The sequence below is a fragment of the Scomber scombrus genome, chromosome 21 (genome assembly GCF_963691925.1).
Source record: "Scomber scombrus chromosome 21, fScoSco1.1, whole genome shotgun sequence".
In the NCBI taxonomy this organism is placed as follows: Eukaryota; Metazoa; Chordata; class Actinopteri; order Scombriformes; family Scombridae; genus Scomber; species Scomber scombrus.
In genome coordinates, this window is record NC_084990.1 from 12,625,193 (window position 1) to 12,646,220 (window position 21,028).

Below are 21,028 nucleotides of genomic sequence, written 5' to 3' on the forward strand. Positions count from 1 at the left end.
TACATTCATAAAGTACAATACAATCCTCAACCTGGTCACCAATATCTGATCCAACACATTTATCTTAGAAAGTGATGACTCAAATTTCTTCTAAACGTAATTAGTAACTGGATAGAAGACAGTAACTGACTCCATCCATAACATAATGCAATGTTACCAACTACAGTCTATGGTAATGGAAAACACTTGTTTAGGAAAAGTAAAGGAAAAAAAGACAAATTAACTTGGATTTGTGATTTCAGAGTACACTGACGTAACATACTGGAGACCAAACAGAGGAAAGTAAAAGGATCAGATAAAGGAAATAAAAAAGGGAAACAGGTTTTGGGTGTGCCAAAAAGTGAAGGGATGTGGGGAGAAGGGCAAAAGGAATAAGAATCAAAATATTTTGAACACAGGTATATTACATAGTCTCTGTTATGATAAACACTGAGGAATTTTCGTCAGGGCAACGATTCTGCTCCTTTCACTCTAGTGCTCACCACAACTGGGTCATTAGCTGAACGTCTCATTTGGTACCATCCACCTTAAGATGGAAGAGCCACGAATCCGGTCACAGACCTAAATACAGATATTCAATCGTATTTGGGTCTAGGTACTCATCCTCTTTGTATATATGGTGTTAAAATCTTCATCTTGCATCAAATCACAATATCAAAAAAATGACTTACTCCATGTTGCTTTTTAGCTGATGCACAGTCCGCTTGTCCAGGTAACGGCAGAAGAGTGTGAGCAGGTTTGAGGGCATAAGAAGTGGCTCCACCAGTGAACACTGCGATAGCTGCCCTGCCACCTGGAATATTGTGTCGGTCCTAAAGGACAACAGAAACACTTGCGTCACAGTCGCAGAAGGATGTGAAAAGTATCTCCATTTGTGGAATATTAGACTAAAGATTCCAACCAGGTCTCAAAGTCACCGATGCTGGGCTCTAGAGGAACACCAGAGGACAGCAACTTCTCTCCTTTGGACAGGAGACCATACAGTAAGGACAATCCAAACTGAAAAGGAGACAAAAAGAATCTTAAAAAACCTTACAGCAATAAAGGACATGCAGCAACAGAAAGCACAGACCTTGTTCTGACACACCAGCGTGAGCGACTCATACGTTGTAAGAGACTCAGACTCTGTCAGATCTCTGAGGACCCCAATTAGCTGACTGAATGTCAGGCCTCCAATCACTTTCAGAAGAGATGGGTAGAGCACTGGAAGAGCCTAAAAATGAACAGTGACAGTTTTGTTAGTATTTTAAAAACATCTTAATTTCCTTTTATTGTAACACAACAATGCTGAAAATCATTGAAACAAACTGCCCTACCTCATCTGCATCTCTGCTCATCAGAGTAGGGAGGTTAGTGGTCACAATCCTCAGGATCTTTACTGCAGAATCATGTTTCAGAAATGGGAGCAGACGGGCGAGTAGCTTTTTGCCTTTTGAGACCAGCAGGAAAGGAAGAAACTCTCCTCCTGAATCTCTATATTAGAAAGTTTGGGATTTTAGTATCCAAAAAATTTGAAATATTATGATATAAAACAAAAACATTTTACTTTTCAACAAACAGTATTTATACACCACTTTTTGCAAATGGAAGGATAAAATATATATATATAAATAAATAAATAAATAAACGCACAGGGGATCGTGGTGTTGCAGCTGGGAGAAGATGTGCTTCACCTTCCCCTGGGTCTTCTCCATCAACCTTCTTTCTTCTGCTTCAGACAAGACAGGGGTTTTCATCCTCTCCGTCTCTTCCACCTCCAACAAAACCATGAACAACTGCGGGGCAGAACAGGTATGACCAAGTGTTAAAGGAGATGGGTTGGGGGGGAAAAAAGCGTCTCACTGCGTCAGAAAAAACAGCTACATACCTTTTCTATTTTGCTGAGGACCTCTAACCGCTGTTGTCTTGTGTCTTTTTGTTCCTGTAATATGGAAACAGTTTCAGCATCAGGAATGGCAAATAAAAACACTCCTTCAATGCTAAAAGTTGTCTCAAAAATAGTCACCTCGAGTGGACCCTGAGCTTGGACAGCATGAACAGCACTGATGGCATGGCGAGGAGAGTAACATGTGGACACAGCAACTTGACCCAAAGAGCCTTCAATGTGCACCACTGAAAGAAAAATCACCACTGTAGAAAAGACTAATTGGCAATTTCAAACCGTTAAATATGCTGTATTACCCCTCCATAATCACTGTAGACAATACAAGACACCACAAATTTGATCAAATAGCATCAAAAGAACCTGGTGTGTACTGGTGGTCAGTTTTTGTGATGTAAGGTGTGGTGAGTTTGGGTGGCTCTCTCTTGCTCCTGATGCCCAGCTCTTCCTCTGCCATCTTAGCTTCTATTCGTCGATAGTACTCCTATGACAATGGTTAAACCAGTTATGAAATCCCATTCCCATATCTCATTTTCTCATACAGAAAATAGCAGAAGAGGGGCTAAAGGCAGGTTATTTGATTAAAAGACAATAATGAATAATGAAAAGAGCAAAATTGTACCCTAATCCTACCCAACACTGTTTATGCTAAATTCCTCCCCTACCTGTTATTTTTGAGCCATGAATGTTTATAACGTCTGGCTCCACCCCTGTTCCTACCTGGTAGTAGTAGTCCTCGAGATATGGATTCTCACTTTGTAGCTGAATCATCTGCAGCCGGGTGATCCACTCCTTCTCTTTGGCTGTCATCAGATTAAAGTAAGAATCCCAGCCCTCCTGTTTTCTACAAAGTCAGATTTTCCATTAACAAATGTATTCCTAGTTGATTAACATTCTGAATATGAAAAAACATGTTTTAAAACTTTGACACGATGCAGCACCGACCTTTGGAACAATCGCTGTTTTTGACTAAGTAGCCGTTTATGTTGTGGGTGGAGCTGGGTGACTGGACCCGGGTACCTGTGGGTCGGACAAGGACTTCACATTCAAAAGCGCCAACTCTCATCGGTTTCCATGATGAGCAGATGGTGTGCCTGTTATATGTACATAGTCTAGTCAAGATTCCCTTAATGGTTCCACAGTGCCATTTATCTCAATGCATGCAGCTTGAAAACCTCAATAAGTCAATACTGTTAAGTTTTTTTGCATCAAAGAATATTCAAACCTACATAAAATTATAATTGTCCCATAATGAGGTTCTTTTGTTTTTCCTGTTTTTCATATTTTCTCTTTTTTAAGTTTATATCATTCATTCTAATTTGACAGCTAACTTTCAGCAGCTTCATTTTTTAGCTACTAAATATCTGATATCTAGTAATATTTCCTTTGATTATACAAATTCAGTTCAGGTGTGCGCCAGTTTTGGGGACATACAGCTGTATCTTTTATGGTGGTCTTTGGTACAGTTATTAATTACTTGACCTTGAAAATACACATTAAAAAGGCAGGGATTTCATGATTTCTCAACGTCAGGTCAATGAGTTTTTACACACACACTCTCGAGGGACAAGACATGATACTCAAACTTTGCTGACAGATATTTACAGCCGCAAATCAAACATTCATATAAGATGCTTGAGGTGCTTACACACCTGAAATGCTGCACTGGGTTAGACGAGGGACTGTAAAAGGGGGATGGCCTTGGTGAATTTGCACCGAAACGAAGTTGCATCATCTTAGGAGTCAAAGATCGAGGAGTGGTTGGGCAAGGTCGGCTCGTAGGATACATAAAACCTCTTGTCTGATTGGATAGATTCAATAAAAAATACAAATAAAATAAAAATGTCATGAGTCGGCACAAACACAGCTAAAATCTAAGTAAATACATTTAATATATCAGAGCAGGTCTGATTTATTATGGAATAAACCTGATTGTAATGCTGTGGGGTTAACGGCTGACGTGAGAAAATGGGTGATCCTGGTATCATGGGTGAATGCACCTGCAAGAGAAAGATTGAAAGAAAATATTTTGCCAACTATTTTGATAATCAATTGTTTTTAGTTATTTAAGGGGGGAGAAAAATAAAATTCTCTGGTTTAAGACTTTAATCCTCTGTGATAATAAACCAGTCAATCTTTGGTTTGTGGACAAACAACAATTGAGGTTGCATAACCCTAATCATTTTATAGAGCTAACTAATTAACATAGAAGAAACTCAATAACGAACTTTAAGTCTGCAACTAACAAACAGCCCTAAAAACAATCATTTCTGGAGGTGAGAAAACAATGTGAAGATTATACCACTCTAATGTCTGTCTAAATAAAAAGCTGAAGCCAACAGCTGATGGGCTTAGCTTAGCATAAACACTGGAAAGCAATTAGCCTGGCTCTTTCTGCAGGTAACAAAATGTATTATTTGTGCTAAGCTAAGGTAATCAGCTCTTGGCTCCAGCCACACATTGAACTCAAAGGAGAATTGTATCAATCCTCTCATCCTCTGCAAGAAAGTGAATATGATGATTTCCGACAGAGTCAAACTATTCCTTTAAGAGAAATGATTGTATGGTAAAATGAATCTTCCACCTGAGAGAAGCCTCTTTGGCCAAACTGTCTTCTGGAGTAGGGTCCTCTGGGTTCCCCTCTCCTGCCCCTGAAGGAAGAGACATATGGCAAATCCAGGAAGTTGGAGGTCAGGTGCTGACCTCTGTGACCATCAATCACACACACTACAGCACTGTCCTATGAAACAGAATAAAGTCAGTGTTTGTTTAGGTGACCCATTGACATACATATTACAGCATTACAGTGTTCTTTGGTGATCTGAACCTGAAGTATAGATCCTGAGATTTTTCTGGCCTTTCTGTAAGATGGTACCATCCACTATGGAAAGAGAAATAAATAAATAAAAAAACAGAAAGGAAAATTTGTGGCACTAACAAAAAGCTTGAGAAATAAAATTCCTGCTGAAGTTACACTTACATCCTTTTCAAAGGTATGCTGGTACATGGCCTTCCCACAGTCCACTATGGCACTGTCGAGAGTCTTAAAGTAGAACAGACCAAAATGAGGATGAGCTGCTTTGAGGCAAGTTGTCTTACCCCAATTTTCAGACAAATTAATCTGCGTCACCTTAAGGCTCGGTCGCCCCTCTATGATCCTCATCACAGCTGGGTCTTCAAACATCTGGCCCCTGCCCAGCCCTCCCCTCTGTCCCCTCCCTCTGCAAGCCCGGGGCACATACTGCGGTCGGTGTCTGGGAGGGGAGGGCGAACTGTGAGGGGATGGAGGAAGTTTAAGGTCTGGTGGTGGTTGTGGTGTTGGTAGAGGAGGAGGTAGCTCTCCAAACTGAAGGAGAGTGCTGCTGGGGTCCTCTGTGGTCCCATTTGCATCTAGATCTATGATACAGATACATGTAGAAATAAACTGTGTGGAGACCTTTTTATTAAAAAAAAAAAAAAAAGAAAAAAAAAAAGGCCAGTTTACACTATTTGGCATGAATAGAGATTGTACAAATTCAGTTTATCAGCATTTGATTAAAAAAAAATATATATTACTTTATATTATTCATTGAAAAGTGGCAAATTCTTGTGTTCTTTTGTTGTGAATTGCAGAAAAAACTATTTCAGAGTTCCGTTCATATTTACCTCATACTAGACTCCTCTACACTGTAAAACTTTACAATCAGTTAAATGCACTAAAATGATCAACATACAGTAACAATATACATTTGTCAGTTTTAAGTCAGGTCAACTTAAAACTAGTTTTCATTATCAGAATTTATTCTTGAGTCTTGCAGCAAAACAAGTTGACATCCAATTGATCATTTACTTTAATTTGTATAGAAACACTTTTGATTATTGATTGAAATAAACTTTTGTTTCATTTAGAACTCTTGTGTCTGAGCGTCCTTTTAGATATGTTACACCCTCTCAGTGAGCCGGTATGGTAGGGGTCCGTAACATTATATGTCCCCATATCCAATGTTTTTTGGGTACTCCAGAAAACCTACCTTTTCTAACTTGATGAATATTAAGTGATGGATGCTGCTGCAACGAATAATCAATCAGAGAATTAATATTTGGCTATTTTGATGGTAGATTTACCTTTTGTCATTTTTGACTGAAAACTGGCAACTTTCTGTTGCAGCCAAAATTTAATGAAGTTAAATTATCAACTTAGAAAATTGTGTTAGAGTTTGTTGCCTTAAGCAAACAGTTCAACATTTTGCTTTCTTGCTCAGAGTTAGATGAGAAGGTGGATACCACTCATCATGTATGTGTAAATATGAAACTGGGATCCAGCAGCTGGCTTTTTCCCAGTCTTTATGTTATGCTAAGCTAACCAGCAACAAGCTGAAGCTTCATATCTACCACACAGAGTTATATCTGTCTTCTCATCTAATGATCAGCATGTATTTCCTAAATGTTTTAGGTTTTTTTTTAATTTTTTAAAAACTGTGTACTGTAGTTTGGCATCAGTACGCCTGCTGCAAAAGTTGACGAGTCTGTAGCCCCATTTGAAGACAAAAAGGAGTAAAGCATCGTCTACAAACCCATCCCAAACGTCTCCTCATTGTGGACGTTGATCTCCTCATCCTCCTCAGCCATGGCCTGCAGGAGTCCACAGTCCATGTTCGTCCCATCCTCTCCATCGCTCCACTCCTCTCCATTCTCAGGCCAGTGAGGCTGAGACATTTTCTCTGCTTCCTGGGTGGATAAAAGCCAAATGGAGATTTATAAAAGAAAAAAACAAAACACAAAAACAGTTAAGATTATCAAACTTTATTTATATCACACCTTTCAAACAAATCAAATGCAATTCAAAAGTTCATCCCAAGCAATTGATAAAATGTAAGAAGTAAAAAGTGTATTTAGTGACTTATGTATATGAAAATAATTAAGCAAGAAGGTTATTTGAATAAGACAATAAAAGATTGGTATTTAAGCTAATAAAAATAAATAAAGGATAATAAAAGCAATAAAACTATTAAAAATAGTCAAATGAAAGGGTTTAACATAACACACTACATAAAAGCTGGACTAAATAAATGATTAACGTATGTTTAAAATTCTATATTTTCAGATCATCTGAAGCCATGATAGCATAATAGCTGAAAGCAGCATCACAAATGTATTTATTTTTTCTTTCTGCTTTGTGGCAGAGATGCTCACGTCAGTTTTTGCAAGTTCAAGTCAAGTCTGAAATCTAAGTGTTTAATCATCTGCTGCTTTCCATCCGGTCAGCTCAGAACGCTGCACAGCTTTATCTAAGGAATTCAAAACATGTACTTTATTATCATCACTCCTTCACAGTATCAGCATTGATTAATTGGTTTTGGGCTGTGATCACTTTAAAAACAGGCTATTGCCAAAAAAAAAGAAGAAAGCTTGCGTTCAGCTTCTTCCCCCAAGCTGTTAAACTAATGAACATGGCCTGACCCTCTCATCTCACATAGCCTACACACACACTACAAATCAAAACTCTTTTTGCATGATTGTTTACATATAGCCTACTGTTACAACAGGCATTGCTGCTGTTTGCACCTTCTTATATTGCACTTTAATGCCCTTATAGATTATTAATGTTATATTTATGTTTAATTGTTTTTAATTGTCGTAAATGTTTTTATGCCTCAGGGAGTGCTATCTAAATGTGGCTATATTGAGAAAGCTACTTTCGATTCGATTCTTTAATTTGGGCCTTATGTGAAATGATTATAGCATAAGGTTATGACATATGGTACAGCAGCTGCAGGTGTGCTCGCCATGATGTTGCTGCAGTTTACAGTCATCTGCAACCACGCGCACCAGATGCGTAAAGTCACGCATGATAATAAGGGATTGAGTGACATTTCCTTAATGTGAATGCACTCAAAATAAAAAATAAATATTGTCCACGAGTCCCAAAACTCGAGTCCGTGTGTGCAACAAAAGTGGAAACTCTGAAAAGGATCTGAGAGGCCTTCCTGGCTCATTACCGATAAACATTCCAGTGAAGTAGTCAGGTGCAAGACCATGTAGTGCCTTATAAACCAATACAACTATTTTAAAATCAATATGAGTATAAAATGACCACATAATAAACCACACTGCAGCAAGACTTTACAGCAACAGACAGGGGGAACCAGCTGGCATGCTGTAGGTCCCAAACTGAGACTGTAGTAATATTCATATTTCACACTGAAAGATGTTAAAAGTAGCCTGAATGACGCTGACTTACTTGTTGTTGTTCTGAATCACTCATTGTGTATTTTAGAAATGTTTTTTCGGCTCACGGTGATTCTACCCAATGTTACCTGTTTTCTGTTGTCAGGCACAGGGGGAGGCTCATTAACTTTTAAATGAACCCACCTGTGTGACTCGGAGGCGCGCATACGTCAGCACGCTGCACGCAGCTGTCACCTCGTTTCGACAGTGTGCAACTTTAAGGATGTTGAATTGGGTTTTGGGGTTCGTTAAAACAGTTTTATATACACTTTTTGTTCTTCTCATAACCCATATCGTCAGGTTGCAGCCTTTAAAATGGGTCCTCTGAGAAAAGCTGAGCTAGTGGTGACATCTAGTGGTTAAAGTTGATTTAAAAAACACTTTATGCAGAAGCAACCATATGAAGCTTATTTACAACCATAACGTTCCACTACTCCACATATCTTGGATAATAAATGAATAATGGATGACAGTGGCTAGAAGCATGAAGACTTCTGCTCCAAATGTATCCATAATGCAAAGAATCTCAATTTGCATCTATCTTGATGGTTCAAAAACACTGACTGTATGTAAATACATCTATATACAGTCAGTGTTAAAAAACATACACAGAAATGTTCAGTGTTCACTTCAGTGAAACATATTTTCTCTTTGTTTGAGAGACCTGAGAAGTTATTGTACATTTTTGACATTCATTCAAGTAAGAAAATTGGTATGACATGTTCTTTATACACTTTTTTCAGATGTTTAAACTGGCTTAACTGAGCCTTTAAAATGCAAAACTGTTTGTATGTTAGCATAGGAATTAAAAATGTTATAATTCCAGGTTGCTCTTCCCACAAAGTTACTGTTCTTCTTCTGCTGAATTTGTAAGTACATGTAAACTTAGCAAGTGCTTCATATAATTGTTTTTTGGACATAGAACAAACACATTTTCCTAGACCATATTCTTTCCCCTGTTTTGTCAAATTTCACAGGTAATCCACAGATGAAAGAGTGAAGTAATTTGTGTTTAACTTTATTTTATTCTTTGGAACAGTTTTTGGCATATTGCATAGAGCAATAGTGAAAGAATAATACAAAATGTCTGATATTAAACATATGATACCAGTTTGTTACACAAATCATATATAGCAGGCAGCATACAATATATAAAGGCAATTGCAGTGACACTTATACATTTTGCAAAATGAAGCAAATATATTAAAGGGGATTTCCTTCCTTCACTGAAACAATAAATGCTCTCAGTATACTGTTTCTTTTCTACCTTTGGCAAAAGAATTCAATTTTCAATATTCAATTTGAATCAACACAGCATGTAAAAGACTTACATACATGACAAAATCATTTGGCATCATTTTTGAGTCTAACTAATACTAGAGTCATATTTCACACTGCCGGTCTAAGTGCAGTCCATTTTTTTGTAAAATAAAGAGAAATTAATAGGGTTGGATGATTCTCTAATTGTTCCCCTCCCTCTAAAATTCTTAATGAAAGAGACCAGCTCCACCCTCATTCCCAGCATAAAAAAATCACAAATTGAGAACTCAGAGTCATACAGCTTCTTCATTTGGTGACCCAAAGGAGGATGGGAAAGGGCGCGGTAAAGTCCTGCTGTGTCCTCAACCGAACAGTTTGATGAAGCAGGGGTGGCAGTACGGCTTGTTCTCTTGCTCCTTGAAGCAGCCTTTGCTCAGAGGCTTCAGACAGAAGTGACACACAAGGTGGTGTGGGTGGAATTTGGCCCCCATGGCAGTGACGCAGCGGCCCAGGATCGGTTGTTGGCAGGCCTGACACACGCTGCCGCGGGACTGGTGGTAGTGGGCCTCACACAGCGGCTGACCCTCGTGTTCGAAGAAGCTGCCGTTGACGAAAGGACTGTAGCACTCCTGGAGACAGAAGCAGGGAGATTCAGTCCCAGCTGAGATAATGTAATTAAAAGCTGTCATGTAAAATGGCAACTTTCTCATCAGAGGGTTTCAGCGTACTTCTAGAAACTGGAATCTTTGGAAAAACTTTTTCACATGGTAGTTTTACTGACAGCAGAGCATTTTTTTCAGGAACACCCTGCTCACACATGGAAGCTGGCCAGTGCAACCACAGTCTGATCTGTTGGCTACTGAGCAGCTCCTCTGTAGTAACTTTCCCCACCTAAATGTATCCTGCCAGTCTGGGGATAATATGAAACAAATACTGGGTCATGACTAATATACTGGTGGTGTCTATGTTTTCCTTATTGTTGCAAATACCACGAAAAAACAAAGAATGAGTCTGTCTCTTAATAATTTCCTACTTTCCTACCTTATCCGTGGACCTCAGCCCATCGTTTCCAACTGAAGAAAAAAAACTGATCACAAATATGGTTTCCTATTTTCAAAAAAGGCTCAGTAGTTTTCTAAAACAGCAGGGCACATTAGTCAGAAAGAAGTACATAATTCAATTGTCGGGGGCTATTTTCAGCTGCTGATTAATACATATCTAGTGCATTATAGTAGTATTGGAAATATTTTCAGCGCAATGCCCATGTTCAGTTCATTGTAATGATGCATGAAGTTTTTAAGTTTTTGGACAACAATGGAGGTTTGTGGGACAAACAAATAATCTATTATCGGCTTTGACTACACAGGGAATTCAGTTCTCTGTGGTTTTAGTCTCTGTTTATGGGATTTGTTGACAATAAGAAACATGTAGAACATATATCCTGTAATGTCTCCAACCTACCCGCATTCCACTTAGAGAAAAGCTACGAGAGCTGCAAATATAACACACTAGGATTTAAACTCAGGAATGTTTCCCAGTGCACGAAGCAAACATTTGCCAAATGCAACAAACATTATTTATGGACGCCAGTGAAACACTCACCCTACATACGAAGCACTGCGGGTGCCAGAGAGAGTTGAGAGCTGAGATGTAGTTTTCCAGAATGGGCTGGCTGCAGCCTTGACAGCGGGAGGCGAACAGAGTCAAGAAGCACTGCTGGCAGTATTGTTGGCCCTCACGGTCGTGGAAACCTGTAGAAGATATCGTCACAGATTTGCACAATTCATTTGACTGGATGATGCAAACGGATGGAAACACTGTTTGAAGCAGTTCCATGTGACTCAAACAAATTTAATCAATTTATAATGGTTTAAAGTTTCACTGATCTGAGCTTTTAAAGGCTTATGGTATCTTTTTATCCTGGAGCTTGTTTAAATTTGTACATTTTCCAAGAAAATACAAAGATTCAGTGTTTCCCCCCAAATTCTTAGCAATGTGGAACCGCTTTTACAACAGATCTTAGGCCACAAAACATTAGACTCTCCTTTGAAACCGATACAAATCAAACGTTATTAGGGGGTTAGCAGCTATTTATAGCAATGTTACTGGTAAAGAAATCTATTGGGACTATAACATTAAAACTAAAAAATCATGTGAGGTTAATAAAGAAACAATAAATCGATATTATTTCATTGTTAACTCAATGATTAAATGGATTGTTAGTGATTGAATGTGTATGTATGTTTGATTATAAGGTGGTGTATTTATTAGGGCTGTATGTTAAGAGACTGTTGTGTGTTGGAGCCAGACAGGATATGTGCCGCCCATTACCTTCCTCTCCAAATGCCCGGCTGCACTTAACGCAGCAGAAACATTCTGGGTGCCAGTTCTTATCCAGAGCAGTGACCATTTTCTGAATGAAAAGAGAATTAAATAGTCAAATGTCTTCAAGAGGGATGAGACATTTCATTGAGCTGCTCATCTGAAGAAAATAAGCACAGTGTTGTAAAACAGACACTCATGAACGTCCAAGTCTCTTACGTTTAATATGGGCTTGTTGCAGTGTGCACAGTGAGGGGAGAAAAGGGTGAAGTAGTCTGACTCGCAGTATGGCCGTCCATCCTTCTCAAAGAAGTTGCGACTGCCCAACTCTGCCTCACACTCAGTGCACACAAAGTGTTCTGGGTGCCACACCTTCCCCAGAGCCGTCACCACCTGGAAGACGGAACAGTCAAAAGTCAGATAGATAATGGACATATGTTACACTTCTCGCCAAATTGCTGCTGAATGTTAAAATAAAAGCTGACTTCTGAAGTTGTGAATCTTTAACAAAGGGTCACGAACAGGTCATTAATATACACTTTAACCTTTAAATAGATTCAATAATTTCCTTGAACAGCAGTTTTTAGTAAGTTTCACTGTTGGGGAGTATTTTCAACTACAGTTGTGATTGCAACTAATGTAACGGTGATTTTCCATTTCAAACTTTTATCACATAAACATTACTTATAAAAGGTAAAACTGATTCTATAACTCACCTGTCCTACAACTGGCTTCTGACAGGCTGAACAGTTTCCCTTAGAGGATGTCTGAACCCCTTGTCTGGTCAGGTCTGATTGGAGGAGCCCCAGCATGCTGTCCAATGAGCCGCCGGATGAGGGTTGTGGGGGGGGGATGGGCTGCGGCTGCGGCTGCTGCTGTGGCTGCTGTGGCTGCTGCTGCTGTTGCTGCTGTGGTGCTGTTACCACTGGATTGACAGGTGCAGCTGGCTGGGAGAAGACAAAGAATAATGATGCATTGTACATCTGTCGGTGGGATTTTAATTTGACACCAACTGCAAAGAAATACAGTGGCTGTAAAGCTTTTGACATCCAGATAGTCTGACTGTGCAGATTATCTGTGGGGATAAGGTAAAGCGACCAATTATTAAGTGATCATTTGTAGAGAGTGTAGCGTATATAATGTAGTGTATAATAATATAAGGGAGATGAAGTTGAGAGGCCAGAAACGCAACATTATTTCATATTAAAAAGTAAAATGTAACCTTGTGTTAAGACAAATCCCATATAATTACTACATCTCCTCTACTAGATTCTGCTCAGGCACCTTCATCACTGCTCATGTGTCCTGTATTTATCTTCTATCTGCTCTCAACAAAGGCTAGTGTGTTTAGATTCCAATGCATAACTGGCCAAAAATAGGAAATGTCAGGTTGTAATTGAGAAATTTCCAGCACAGCTAGGATAGAGTTTGACGGAAGACAAATGTTTGTCGTTCCAAAACATTACAGCAGTTAAGAGTCAGTCTGCAATGGAAAGACTCCATCGTACAAATGGCTGAAATACTTATTCGTCCCCTGAGAGGAGCTGATACACTATATAATGGAATATATTGCAACCACAACTTGAACTTATTCATTTTGTGAAAGACATCACTTTGATATTACACACCAATACCAACTATCAGAAACTAGAGATCTGGCTTGCTATGAGCTATTACTGCAGTTCTCTGCTGGCTCTCTGAAGTAATTCTGGGAAATGTAGGAAATTACTCACTCAAGTAAAATCTGACAAGACAGTTTTAATGAAAGTGGGTGAATACCACTGTGGAGTGTGCTGAACATTACAACTCGGTGATAGTGGTGAAAAGAATCCTATGGTGCAATGTCACTTTTAAAACTCTGTTTCCATAACTGCTCAGACTTGTTTATAATCCACAGCTGGACTGCACACTGGAACCAAACAAACTTACAATAACAGAGCCACTTCCTTTGCTCACATGCTAGTTGCTGACTCACTGAAAAGGACATCTATACACCAAATACCGATCTATAACTCCCACTTCCAACGATCTGAAGCTATTTCTGTAGTAGGAAAATATCTCCACCAAGACTAATTTCTATCTTCAGGGCATATCTGGTGACTGATTTATACCAGGAAGCATGTGCTGCTGTGGCCAGGCCACACAGCAACAGTGTAGTCATCATGAGGTCAAGTGAATGTCTTCATGAATCCACCATGAATCAGTGTGGGCTTAGCTCAAGTCTGGAACAACTGGGAGTGAATGGTGGAAAAAAAACACACTGCTCTAATGCAGTCACATCTCCAGCACAGTTTTGGATTATAAAAGATAAAGGAATAAAGGTTAATGGCTCTTTGTGTCATTTTTCATGCTGTTTTGTGGACTTACTGTGCTCTGGACTCTGAAGTCAGACAGAGAGGCCATCAGTTTGTCTAATTCCAGTGTGGCTGATGTCGCTGAAGGCTTCGCAGAGCTAGAATATGAAAGACAGTTCTTTGTTTAACAAAGCCACAAATTACACATTTTCATTTGATTTAGCTAAAACACAGTCCAAAATAAAACTTAATGGAACCTAGCCAGTGGATTCTGCATATTATTAAAGGGGACATTCATGCACATTTCCAGGTCTATACTTATATTCTGGGGCTTTACTACTCTAATACTTTTGCATGACTAAAAGTAAAAAAAAACAAAAAAAAAACTCCTTGTTTATCTTTTACTGGCCCTTTATGCAGCTTCTCAGTTCAGCCTCTGTGTCTTTAAGACCCCCTCCTGCTCTGTTCTGACTGGCCAGTACCCAGAAGCTGCCCCTCCTCTTACTTACATCAGTTTTTCAAGGCTACGTAAACAAATTATAGTATGGATTTAACTTTTTTCTCAAATATACTTCTTAAATATATCTATGTGTTTGTGTTGAAATCTGAAATATGTGAGTGGACAACGTGAACAACCCATGGAACAACCTTAGAAAGAAAAGCTACAATAACGGACAGCCACAAACAAACTGATGTTAGTCTGATAGAGAAGTAAAGGTAACTTTGCAAACAAAGCATTAAGACCCCTGGCTTTTAACTTGCAGAGAGCATTTTATATGCATTTACCATATGTTTTGGAACTTGACAATGTTTAACATCATCTGGCATTATAACAGTATATGATTATCAGAACGTCACAAAAAGCATGTGATGTCCCCTTTAATAAAATGTATGTTGATGTCTCTTCGTGTGCAACTATTTCAGCAAGCCATCTATCTTTGAAAAAGTAAGACAAAGTTAATGTAAAGTTAATAAGATCATTTTCTCCCTCATATAGACTGCATTATTAGTTTTGAGACACTAAACTTGTAACAACACATCAAACGTCTTTAAATACAGTGAATCTACTACTAAGTCTAAAACCTAGTGTAGAGTTTGCAGTGCAGGAAGTTCATTTGCACTGCACTTTGTAGATTCTTGAGATATGATTAAATTGATTAGTTGTATTACTTGGAGGAGGATGTTGTGGCCTTATCCTTGATCTTGTCTCTCTCATCTTTCTTAGAAGAGGGGAACTGGGCCAGGATCTCATCTGACAACAAAAACAAAGTTATACGAAAATATTCACCTCAGAGTTAGACACAGAGGTATGACACATAAACGCACGCACACTAACCTGTGATGTTGAACTGGGTAGCATTCAGCTCCTGTAACAGATGGTCCAGTTCACTCAGACCTCCTCCCAGCAGCGAGGAAGAGGAGAAGGCCGGAGGAGGATCTGCTGTGCGGGGAGAGCGCGGTTTGCACACTGTGCTGTAAGAAAGACAGACGTTTAGGAGTGTAGTAATGTGCAGCATGGTGGCCAAGTAGTGGTAGGTCCAAAACTCACACAGATTAAGAAACATTTGCTCAGTCAGGTCAGCCAAAGCGGTATTAATAAAAATTATTTAGATTTTTTGTCACTAAAATGGTTTGTTTTTTGTTAGTCTTTGGTAATCAATCCTTTTTTGTTAGAGCCTGATTATTATTCAGTCAGTGGTAGCATACTTTTACTTATCCATAACATTGGTTTTCAAATCTAAAACCACTTTTTTACTGGGCTTTGTAAAGTGTAATTTAAAACGTAAAAGCTCTCAATTGACAATAATTGAAAAAAATACAACCAAAAAAAAGCAATATATGATTTCTTCTGGTTCTAATCTGATATCAAGTCCAAGTGGTTTCTACAGTAACTGGATTTAAATGCATTAATCTCCATGCAAACACAATGAGAGACTTTTTCTTGAGGCAATTTCTCTCTAATCTAAAACCAAAAGATAACTTTCATATTGGCAGAAATGTACTCCATATAGATTCATACTCTAGCCTGTGCTCTTTAAAATCTGTGCACTACAACATGTTTAAAAGGTTAAACCTGGGCAGAGAAGGGTGCAAGGGGGTGTTACCTGTATAATTTGTCTGGGTTGGAGTTCTGAGAGGTCTTCATTGCTGAAGAAACAGTCTGAGAGACAAAACAATGGATCATCAAGCTAAACAGTACAGAGAATAGATACTTGTGGGGAGAAAGGTCAGAGTTATCATGATCCAAAGCAGAGTGCAATCAAAAACACGATTTTATGAAAGCATCCGCAGCAGCTGATTGTCTACCTGCTGTGGAGTGTAAGCGGGTGGCGGCGGCCGGGCCTGGGAGGGGTCCGGGGCGGGAGAATCAGCATTCTGTGGGGGGTCAGAGGTGAGAAGGACAGGACACCGAGCTAGAGGAGAGCCAGTGTTCTCCAAATCGGCAAGGAGAGCATCTGTGGAGGAGAAAGAGGGGAAAGAAACCAAATGAAAGAACGAAAAAGAAAAATGATATGTGCAATGAAAGCTTACTAACCCATAATGTATTTCTATATATTTATAATGTCCCTGATGGTGGTATCAGTGTGTTTATGAAGAGATCAAAAGAGATCAAAGTTGGAATGGATATTTAAAAGCATGCAATGAAACATACTGGATGACAAACAGAACACATGAGGTTTAGTCAAAGTCAGACAAGTACGTGACATAACGGCAGGCGAGATGAAACACATACAAACACATGCACAGACAGTTACGTACCAAACACAACAATACGAGGACTGAGAGGGTAGTTAGGTGGCTCAGGCACTCCTAAAGAGAGACAGACAGCCTGCATGACCAATAAAGTAGCTGCAAAATCAGCCCACATGTCAGACAAGTCATGGAGGACAATGAGCGTCCTCAGACACTAATCAGTCAGAGGACAGGACAGTCAGAGATAACCCATCCACATGGTTAAGTTATTAGAGCACACAAACATTTCAACATTTATATTCAAGACATGCCAGTATGGAAAGGAAGCAGAGGAGGAAGAGTGTTTGGCAACTGATATCTAGGTCCACTTCAACATCCCCCCCCCCCCCCTCGCACACTCACTCCATACTGAAGTGGAAGCTGTCCAGAAACTGAGCCCGCTCAAGCTTTGCAGGCTTTACAGCCGTATGACATCATTTAGTGCTGACAAGTCCCTGTATGTACGCCTAAAGGCCGAAGCCAGAGCTTGTGAAAAGTGAGTTCAACATGAGTAATTACAAACTCTAAGTTGTAGCAGGCTGCCGCTACTGTGGTCGAATTTCACTATTTTTACCAGGGAAAATATTCACTTTGCTTTTCACATTGCCAGTACTTTATTAACCATTCGTTTTCAAGTCATTAGATAAAAATATCAGTGACATAAATAATCAGCCTCTCTCCTTTAGAGATTAGTGGTTCTCCACAGCCGTCTCAGATGAGCTGAAGTACCCTTCAACGACACCACCCATCTTGTTTCATGTTTTGTTTATTTGAACTGATGTTAAACTGGATGTTAATGAACACTAGTAATTAGATAAAAGTGGATAATGTTGCACTATTTTTTTTTGCATGATGAATATGGCATTACTGACGTTTAGGTTTGGTTTCAGTAGGTTTGGTTCTGTTTGCATTCATAATGCCACCTCACTTGGAGTGGCAAAAGCTGGATGTTTCAAGTATATATTCACCACTTTTTAGCTGTGCTAGTGGCATGGCCAAAAGTCTGTTAACTGGTCAATTCAACACTTTGGCCCAGACCGAAATATCTCAGCAACAACTGGATGGATTGGCGTGAAATTCTATACAGACATTCATTGAGGATAATCCTAACAACTTTGGCGATCCCATAACTTTACAACTAACGCCACCAATATGTCAAATTTTTCCCTTATCCAGTGAAATATCTCGACAACTGTTCATGAATTGCTCTGACGTTGCCATTGTCAGGCGCAGGATTAATTGTACTAACATTCCCTTAATGTTTCATCTGGCACCATCTTTGGGTCCAGTTTTTTTTGTCCAGTACTGATAATTGCAAAACAAATAACCTTCCCATGAGCCTCAACTGTAAGTTGTGTAGGTTATAGTTAGAGCTTTTCAATGATGTGCTAACCTGATGTGCCAGATGGTTTGTCACACAGAACCATCTGAAACTGTTTGGAAAATGACACTTTCAAAAAACACTTGGCAGGTCATTGTATGAACCATCTGTCTACCACAGTCTATCACCATCGTGCCTTGTGAGGCAACTGGATTAGCGACGCTGATGGTCCGAACTGCTGGTGGCTCAGACACACTTGAAGCCTGACAAGATAGATTCTCGTGATCTCGCAAATCCAGCTGCCTTGCAAGGTAACTTTACAACGAGCAATTATTTTCATGTATTGATCTTCTGATTTCCTCCTTGATTACTTTGTCTTGCAAACAATTTTTCCAGTGGCCACTCATGGTATTGAAGAGAAAAATCCCCCTACGGCCCAAAAAGCATTTTCTCCATAGACTACCACTGTAAAAGAGATATCTTTAAAATTGTTAACAGGACTTCATAAACTGCTAACAATTATGACTCTTTCTATTATGAATGTTTGATCCATGAAGGTTTTATATTAGTAAAACTTGACTTGAGCCGAGAAAAGCGATTTAAAAATCTGTTATGTCGTCATAATGTAAAGTCTATAGGCCGAGCAGGAAGTCACGGGTGGGGCCAGTGGGAGAAATACCGCTGCATATACTCAGTGGGCCGCATACCCCCCGGAAGTAAACCTGGAGGCTAAAAACTTTTTGCCATATACGCCAGTCATGTAATTCTCGCTGGACTGAACAGGCGCCATTTCTGGTCCAGTACACAGCTCTTAAAATACACCCATGGGGGCAAGACTGTGAAAAATTAGCAGATTCTGATACCCTTTAAGGACTGATGTCATGGGTGTTTGATGAATGTTTGAACCTAATGATTAGACTTCTCCCTCCTGGTAAAGTACTGGTTTAAACATCTGTGGTGACATGTTAAATCTAAACATAACCAGTTCATCTTGCCTTAGCTCATCCCTGTGGTCACTTCTGCTCCAGATGATTCACACTTCAGCTACGACCATGCAGTGAGAATCTTGTGCCTTTACAACTTGCCCTCCTCCTCCCTGCTGTGTCTCTGCCTCACACACACACACACACACATACAAACACACACTCACATACACACACACATACCCTTACAGACTCAACTGCTCATATAAGGAGCTGAACTTCTCTCAATGGGAATTATGACCATATTTAGAGCTGCCTGTCGACTTGTTTGTCTTGGCTAAAGGCCTCTCTAACGAGTGGCCTGTCTCACCGAAAAGCCTCGCCAGATCCAATACATAAACTTACAACACTGTTGGACAACTGCATAAACTGAGGGTCCCAAACATGGCCACTGGCTGACTAACACTCATCCAGTCGCCCAGTAACTCGGTCTCACGGTGCACAATCCGATCCAGATGTGCCCAGATGTGCTTGGCTACATCTTGCCATTCCTCCTTGTATCGCTCGAAAAGTATAACCCCCCCTCCCCAATCTGAAGTGGACTTCAAGAAAGAAAGAAAAAAGTTCCTGGGCAGCTGAAGCAAAAGGCCTTTCTATATTTTCATTGTGGCTTTTGGAAATAGCAGTGTGGCCCTGGGCTATTTCAGGGCCTTTCCGACACAGTTATTCCCAAAATCCCCAAACACGAAGACTCAGCTTCTCATAATGTTCTGAGCAAGAGAAAAAAATCACCCTTAAACATCTTTTACCAACAGAAAAAAAGGACAGAACCAGTCATGCTCCTTGATGCTCCACTCTTTTATTTCATGTCGTCCAGCCTTCAAAATGGAAGACACTCTGTTAAACATTATGTGGCTTTCTCTCACTCTCACTCTCTCCTGACTTGTTGATATTAATGGATGAGAAGACCAACTGTGGATCCCCTTAAAATCAAATTTGCAAAGAATTTATTGAATTTGCAGGGTGTGCTTGAGATATAGGTCTAGAGAAGTGGAGATCTTGTGTTACCTGTATGAGCATGTGTGCATGTGTGAAAGGTAAAAGAAAATACTGCAAAAAGTAAAAGAAAGAAAAAAGACATTCAACATCTCAGAGCAGCATTACATCCAGAGTTACTACTGTGACCGGGATGATGTCATACAGAGAAAGCCCAATTTCTCACAGAGAAGTTGTAACAGTCATATTGAAGCATTTACCACTGCTTTTCTCTGCCTTCACATGTTATTACCAGCTTGCGCCCGTAAAACTCCCTTTATACTACAGCCATACTTGTCCTCATGGAAACGGAAAGCAAACTGTATACTCCACTATGATTAACACAATCAGCAGAGACCTTATTTCCTCTTGTTTGGGCACACCACCCCTTCCCAAAGATCCCCTCCAGATATCTTGAACATGTACGCTCCAAACGAAAAAACTGGAATAATACTCACCCAAATCGTCCATGGTATAATTTCAGCTTTCCTCTTTGTGCGCAAACAGAGGGGACAGCATTAATAAGTTGTGCCGGACAGTATCGGCGCTGCTGCTTATTGTCTGCGTCCGTCCTGAACGACTTCTTGGACACCGTTATCCGCCAAGAGAGGAGGAGGAGGGGGAGAGGGAGGAGGAGAGGGAGGAGGAAGAAGAAGAGGAGGGCGCCCCGTTTCTTCTCTTTTTTCCTACACGACTCTCTTCCTGTGTAATGCCTACCAGGACCTCAGACCGGAGAAGGCGTAGTTAAATATATGTGGTTACAAACCCCGCATTCCCCGGACACACGACGTCATCCCAGACATTCCTAGTCCATATTTGGGAGAGAAAATTAAGGATTTAAGAAGCGCATGAACTGCAGCTGCTGCGACGAAACTTAATTTAAACTGATGAGAGAAAATATTACAATATTTATTTGTTGGCGTTTGACAGGAACTACAGTGCATCTGTAAGATAAACACTGACAGGCTGGCCGACACCCCTTTAGATAAAAGACGCGTGTAAAGAGAATAACTGGATGTGATAATAAAAATGACATAGCGCTCATTAAAAT

At 39.8% G+C, this 21,028-nt stretch overlaps 2 protein-coding genes across 3 annotated transcripts; both read right to left on the reverse strand.

Annotated features, from left to right (window-relative positions):
• Positions 1 to 667: 667 nt before the first annotated feature.
• Positions 668 to 5,066, reverse strand: patl2 (PAT1 homolog 2). The gene is made up of 16 exons (XM_062443255.1): positions 5,013 to 5,066; positions 4,863 to 4,925; positions 4,710 to 4,763; positions 4,467 to 4,622; positions 3,811 to 3,882; positions 3,535 to 3,683; positions 2,828 to 2,920; positions 2,603 to 2,726; positions 2,246 to 2,366; positions 2,006 to 2,112; positions 1,868 to 1,921; positions 1,633 to 1,775; positions 1,317 to 1,473; positions 1,073 to 1,213; positions 902 to 999; positions 668 to 812 (listed from the first exon to the last, which is right to left on the reverse strand). Exons 1-16 carry the CDS (start codon positions 5,064 to 5,066, stop codon positions 668 to 670), a joined length of 1,731 nt encoding a protein of 576 aa, XP_062299239.1.
• Positions 5,067 to 9,124: 4,058 nt separating this feature from the next.
• On the reverse strand, positions 9,125 to 20,572 carry LOC134003896 (transforming growth factor beta-1-induced transcript 1 protein-like). Of its 2 annotated transcripts, XM_062443253.1 has the most exons (12): positions 20,436 to 20,572; positions 16,726 to 16,776; positions 16,273 to 16,421; positions 16,071 to 16,126; positions 15,302 to 15,438; positions 15,136 to 15,217; positions 14,039 to 14,123; positions 12,388 to 12,618; positions 11,891 to 12,064; positions 11,681 to 11,762; positions 10,952 to 11,100; positions 9,125 to 9,978 (listed from the first exon to the last, which is right to left on the reverse strand). In XM_062443253.1, the coding sequence occupies exons 1-12, from the start codon at positions 20,446 to 20,448 to the stop codon at positions 9,712 to 9,714; spliced, it is 1,476 nt and encodes a 491-aa protein (XP_062299237.1). In that variant the 5' UTR covers positions 20,449 to 20,572; the 3' UTR covers positions 9,125 to 9,711. The 2 variants fall into 2 exon arrangements, with proteins under 2 accessions (XP_062299237.1, XP_062299238.1); XM_062443254.1 differs by lacking the exon at positions 16,726 to 16,776.
• Positions 20,573 to 21,028: the final 456 nt, after the last annotated feature.

Excerpts from the sequence above, each read along its gene's own strand:
- patl2 (XM_062443255.1), bottom strand. The coding sequence starts at position 5,066 with ATGTTTGAAGACCCAGCTGTGATGAGGATCATAGAGGGGCGACCGAGC. Across the intron at positions 3,883-4,466 it reads GCCAAAGAGGCTTCTCTCAG|GTGCATTCACCCATGATACC; the intron begins GTGGAAGATTCA and ends TTTCTCTTGCAG. Across the intron at positions 1,214-1,316 it reads TGAGCAGAGATGCAGATGAG|GCTCTTCCAGTGCTCTACCC; the intron begins GTAGGGCAGTTT and ends GTTCATTTTTAG.
- LOC134003896 (XM_062443253.1), bottom strand. Across the intron at positions 11,101-11,680 it reads CCGGGCATTTGGAGAGGAAG|GTTTCCACGACCGTGAGGGC; the intron begins GTAATGGGCGGC and ends TATCTTCTACAG. Across the intron at positions 9,979-10,951 it reads CGCAGTGCTTCGTATGTAGG|GAGTGCTACAGTCCTTTCGT; the intron begins GTGAGTGTTTCA and ends TTCTGTCTCCAG.